Source organism: Alligator sinensis, unplaced genomic scaffold, assembly GCF_000455745.1.
Source record: "Alligator sinensis unplaced genomic scaffold, ASM45574v1 scaffold608_1, whole genome shotgun sequence".
NCBI lineage: Eukaryota > Metazoa > Chordata > Crocodylia > Alligatoridae > Alligator > Alligator sinensis.
In genome coordinates, this window is record NW_005842799.1 from 310,442 (window position 1) to 316,787 (window position 6,346).

The window sequence follows — 6,346 nt, forward strand, 5'->3', positions numbered from 1 at the left end:
TTTAAATCAGCATACCTTCAAATACCATAACCTGAGGCAGTGATATAAAATGACAACAATGAAAGTACCTCCAAGCTAGGATTCCTTTTGAAGTCCATAGGATGAATTAATTACCTACAAAGTACTGTATCCAGTTCCTCCTGAATGGGAACTCTTCCTTTGACTTCAAAGGGCACTGGACCAAGACCCAGAATTAACCTACGACATTAATTTAACTATTAGTTATCCAGAAACCCTTGCAATTCTTAGTGTACATCACATGATCTTGCTTCTTTGCTTTTTTCTGTTTGGTTGGGTCTCTGTATTCCTTGCTTACTGGCTGTTGTTACATGACTTGAGAATGAGATGACTGGGTCAGTTACAAGCATCATATAGACATGTACACACATAATTTTCCTCCTGAAAATGCTCATGAAGTCACTTAAGTTGTTCCACCTTACCCCTCAAAAAGGTGATGATAGGGTTTGACAACCTTATCCTAACATCACTACATGGACAGACATCAAGCAGTTAATGAGCATTATGGCCAATTCACACATCATTCAGACCAGTCACTGGAGCAGCAGCTTACCCAAAATGAATACTCCTGTGAGTCAGAAATACATGCATAACATTTCAACTAAACTGACCAGGTCTATATTTCCCCTGTCCCAGGTAAAGGTCCAGATTCCTCAAGGGAGCTCAGCTATAGTGCTATTCCTCAAGGGAGCTCATACTATAGTGCTGAGCTTTTAAGTCTCTGGAAAGTAAATTAGTTACAATAAATTTATAAACCAATAAATTAGTTACAATAAATTTATAAACCAAAGATTAATGCAAAGACTCATACTTGGAAACTTTATATTTGTTTCCCTTTCCTGTTCGTGCTACTGTCAGTCTGTACTGGTAATGGGAGACTCTTTCATTTTCTTAACAGCATGTACATTATTTAATAATCCTGGTTCTTGCTCAGCACGTGCCCCGCTACTTTTCCTGAAATTTTCTGGAGTACTCAGCTGGTATGATTCTTTGGTTTCAGTCCCTAAACACTTTAGGCATGCTGAACAGGAGTCTCGCATTTTGACAAAGTCTTGATGGGTGTTTTCACTGGAAAAACAGTACAGCACTGGATCAGCAATGCAGTTAAAAGTAGTCAGCAAGAGAGAAATATGGTAAATATTAAAGATCTTCTCAGCAAATGTGCAGTTGTTCTCAAATACACTGCGAACCACCAAGAGGATATGGTATGGTCCAAAGCAAGCCAAGAAAATGGCAACTGTACTTGAAACAAGCCGTTTGATTTGGATTTTTTTCTTCTTTTGAGTGCCATGGCTCTTGTGGACCACTTGTAAAATGCCACAGTAAGAAAAAACCAGAAGAAAGAAGGGGAAAAAAAACCCAGCAAAGAAGCGGTAGAAATTGAGATTATGCTCCCAGCTCTTGATGGGATAATGTTCAAAGCATACAGCATGACTTTCGGCATCCTTACTAACTTCACCATGCTTAAAGACAAACCAGCTTGTCAGAATTTCTTTGGACCAGATAACAACGCTCACTACAGCAGCAGCCTTCATTGTTCGAAACTGATGAAAACGGAAAGGGTGCACTACCGCTAGATAGCGGTCAATGGAGATGCAACAGAGGAAGCCCACGCTGATATAGATATTCTCATACAGGAGGATTCCACAGATTTTGCACAACAGTTCATTGTATGGCCAGTTGTCCTGCTGTAAAACATACTGGAGCCAAAAGGGCAAAGAAAAGATGTAGAACAGGTCTGCCACGGTCAAATTGCACAGATAGATGCCCAGTTCATTTTTAGCCTTAATCTGCAGGTACCCGTAGTATAGTGAGAGGCAGTTAGCTGGGAGACCTAGTACAAAGACAAGGATGTATATGACAGGAGATAAAGTCTGGTGTATACCATGGTTAATGGTACAGTTTATTGAATTATTCCCAGAAACGTTTTCTGTGAAATTCTCCATCTTCTAACAATGACCACAGATCACTCATGAGGATCCCAAGTGGGTAGGTGTAGATTTTAATTTCACATATAACTCATTCCTTCCACACAGCCTTCATGCTGAAGTGTCCGTTGGCCTTAGGACGCTAACAACCTGAAAGCAAAACAGATGAAAATTCTTATAAGGAATACCACTGGAAAATATGGTCTAATTTTTAGTAAGGTAGTCCCCAGATTTCTTATGTTCTTTAGTGCAAGTTAAACCTACCTGAGAAGTCTTGTGATGTGGGAATTGTAAATGTGTGAATTAATACTTTATACTTCTATAGAATTTTCTGTAAAAGGATCTCAAAGCACCTTACAAACATTAACCAATGTAACTTTTCACTCTTCTATCAGGTGAGGAAATATCACCTCCATTTAAAAAATGAGGCACAGAGACATTTATGTTGACTACTCAGGATAGTAGGATTTCTCCAGCAGAGGAACAGAGGCTTTTTAGACTTCCCTCAGGTCAGTGCAGCACATACAAAAATAGAGTACTTTAAAGAAAATACAGATTTAATTCCCTAAACTGTATATTTACATATTCCTAATACATTTATTTACATAGACATATTGGAGAATTAACATCACACACACACACAAGCTCAATAGAGGAAGCATGGAAAACATTAAATTTGCAAGCAACATCTCTTGCACAAGTACAGCTCCAAAGCTGCCTTTCTCTATTGAGACAAGGGAGGGAAAGAAGAATTCCATAAAAATCATGCATCAATTGTCTCTGCCCTGCCAGACAGTCCATTACAAATTTCCTTAACTACCAAAGGGCCTTAAAAAATGCTAGCTTACTGCACATTTCCTTTGGTGCATCTCCATTGTGCTTGATGTAACTATGGAGTAAGAAATGTTTGTATAATCTAGAAACCCAGCCAAACAAATCTTGTCTATGTTACACAATTTTACTGTGTTGGAACATGGTTGTAAAAATCAAGTGACATGACTGAAGGCAATCTCAGCTCAGCTTGGCAGTCAGGACAAGTCACATTCAGCAAATGTGCAGCTAATAACTAAATACTGGTGTATGCCAACCGCTATGTCATTGTCAATATTGTATCACCTAACATGATTATTCATAGAGACGTTAAGTCACCTTTATGCAAATGTTTACTGGTGGATGCAAATTTACCAATGCAAAGGTTAATATTTGAGATGGTCTACACATCTTAAAGCTTCCATTAATTTGGATGGTGGGCCAGGAATTACAGCATGCTGAAGACAAGTGAAACAGGCCTGGGAGTTTCTGCCTGTTCCTATCCCAACCTGATTTCATTTTTTAAATGAGGTAACTAGTTTAGTGGATGACGGGTATGCAGCTGACACAATATACCCAGACTTCAGTAAGGCTTTTGACCCTGTCTAACATGCCATTATCAGAAATAAGCTTGTGAAACTAGATGTTTCCAGAATTGGTTGAATAACCACAAACAAAGAGCAACTAAAAATGGATCGTTGTCAGACTGGCAAAAAATCTTAAGTGAGGCTCCACATAGGGCTATTTTGGGATTAGTCATGTTCAACATGTTTATTAACTATGTAGATGGAGAGGAGCTGCAAGCTTTTTGGAACACAGGATTAAAATTCAAAGATGGCATAAACCAGGGAACTTGGCTGTAGAAAATCAAATTAAATTTAACAAAGATAAATATAAGACACTACATGTAGGGAAGAAAAAGCAAATATAAAAATACTGAATGGAGGATAACTGGCTAGGTAATAGCACTGCTGAGGATTAAGGTAGATCTTAATCTGAGTCATCATGGTGGGTGACTCCCTCCTGAGAGGAACGGAGGAGTCTATCTGTCACCCTGATCCAATGGCATGGGAGGTACGTTGCCTGCCTGGAGCCTGGATCCACGACATCACTGCAAGGATTCCTGGTCTCATGCAGTCCTCTGATCACTATCCCATTGTCCTCATCCATGTGGGCACAAGTGATACAGCCAGGAATAGTCTGAACCATATCATGAGTGACTACAGGGCTCTGGGGGCCAGGCTTAGGAAGATGGGGGGGGGGGGGTTGAGGAGAGGGGGGGGGGGGGGCAGGTAGTCTTCTTGTCAATCCTTCTGGTCAGCAGTCGTGGTCAGCATCACAATGCCTGTATCAGAGAAGTCAACCTGTGGCTCCAGAGCTGGTGTCATCAAGAGGGTTCTCTTACAGGTTGGCTGATTTCCTACGCAGGGCTTTAAACTAGATTCATCGGGGGACAGGGATGCAGACAACAGTGAGAACCTAGGATCAATAAACCACGAACCATGCAGTGGAACAGCCCACAAAAGTACTAAGGGGCCCAATGGGCATCAGGACAGGGGAGCACCCAGGGCACCCATTAGTGGGAGCTCAAATGTCTCTATACTAATGCTAGGAACATGGGGAACAAGCAGGAGGAACTCACACTCCTGCTTGCAAACAAAAACTTTGATCTAGTTGGGCTAACTGAAACTTGGTGGGGCCCTTCCCCTTGATTGGGCTTGTAAACATTGAGGGCTATAGGCTGTACAGATGAGATAGAGTAGGGAGAAAAGGGGGAGGTGTAGCTTTCTACATGAAGGAGCAATATACATCTTCCATAATCAAGATAGGATCAGAGGAGGGGCAAATTGAGTTATTGTGGGTCAGAATGCAAGGGGGTCAGGGGAAAGGGATTTGGTAGTTGGGGTCTACTACAGACCGTCACATCAGGAGGAGGAGTTGGACATGGAATTCTCCAGACAGCTCTCAGAGGCTGTATGGTCAAGGGATATGGTTGTCAGGGGTGACCTAAGCTACCTGGACATCTGCTGAGAGGAGCAGTCAGCTAGATCCAAACATTCATATAGTTCTTAACCTGCATACGGACCTTTACCTAACACAGGAGGTATACTGTCCCACTAGGGGAAACGCCTTACAGGACTTGGTTCTGGCTATAGGGGATGATTTGGTGGGAGATCTACTGACACGAGGTAACCTAGGGGACAGTGACCATCACTTGATCAAATTCACTATCCAGTGTAGGGTGGGAAAGATAACCAGTAGGGAAGAAGTGCTAGAATTCAGAAAGGCTAACTTCAGTGTGCTCAGGAGATTAGTTAGCAAGGCACTGAAGAACAGGAGAATTGGTGAGGTGGGAGTCCAGGAAGAATGGTCATTCCCAAAGGCAGCAGTCCTAAGCGCACAGGAGACAATCCCCTTGTGCAGGAAAAAGGGCAAAGGGGCCAAGAAACCCTTTTGGCTGAACAGGGAAATCCAGGAAAGCCTTGGGGCAAGTAAAGGAGGAGTATACCTACTTGGCCTGCACTTGCAGGGAGGCAGTCAGAAAGGCCAAAGTACAAATAGAACTTAGGCTGGCAACAAAAATTAAAGACAACAAAAAGTCCTTCTTCAGGAATATAGTGAGCAAAAAGAGGGCACAGGGTAGCATAGGCCCCCTACAAGACAAGCAAGGGTAATTAGTGACGGATAGGAGGGACGAAGCTGAGCTCTTCAATGAGTTTTTTGCCTCTGCATTCCTCAACTCAAATAGGGCAAATCACCCAATTGGATCATAGACAGGCATAAAGGGGGAACCAGCCCACCGACTGTTAACACCGACTTGGTAAAGAAAGACTTGGAGGGGCTAGATGTGTTTAAGTCAAAGGCCTGTATGATCTTCATCCAAGGGTGCTGAAGGAATTGGCCAGTGTCATAGCAGAACCACTGGCATGGCTGTTCGAACAGTCTTGGTGCTCAGGTCAGGTCCCAGAGGACTTCACCTGTCCCCTAAAGGTAAGCGTGTGTTCTCTTCTAGGTTGGCGGATCTTCTCCGGTGGGCTTTAAACTAGGCTCATCGGGGGGAGGGGAAGATGAGGGCGGGGGAAGCCGTGGACCACCAAACCATGTGGCATCCACAAGGACAGCCCAGCCTGAAGGAGAACATCCGGAACCTGCAATCCATGGGGCGGCCATCAATACAGCACAGGTAAGCAATAAGGGGCCCTTTGGGAATCGGAGCTGGGGGGCAAAAAAGGCACCAGTCGCAGGGCTCAAGTGCCTATATACTAATGCTAGGAGCATGGGGAACAATCAGGATGAACTAGCACTCCTGCTTGCAGAAAACACCTACAACTTAGTAGGGCTAACAGAAACCTGGTGGGATTCTTCCCACGACTGGGTGGTACATATTGAGGGTTATAAGCTGTACAGAAAGGACAGGGTGGGGAAGAAAGGGGGAGGGGTTGCACTCTATGTCAATGAGCAATATACATCGACCCTCATCAAGACGGAATCGAAGGAGGAGAAAGTAGAAGGATTGTGGGTTAGGTTATATGGGGGTCAAGGAGAAAGGGATTTGGTGGTAGGGGTCTGCTACAGACCCCCACACCAAG

General features: G+C 43.4%; 1 protein-coding gene across 1 annotated transcript in view; it reads right to left on the reverse strand.

Moving 5' to 3' along the window:
- Positions 1–861: 861 nt before the first annotated feature.
- GPR68 (G protein-coupled receptor 68) overlaps positions 862–6,346 on the reverse strand; it is a 14,776-nt gene continuing 9,291 nt past the window's right edge. Inside the window, exon 2 of the mRNA XM_006035096.2 lies at positions 862–2,096. Within this exon, the coding sequence (XP_006035158.1) occupies positions 873–1,964 (1,092 nt within the window). The 5' untranslated portion in view covers positions 1,965–2,096 and the 3' untranslated portion in view covers positions 862–872. The remainder of the gene's footprint in view (positions 2,097–6,346) is intronic.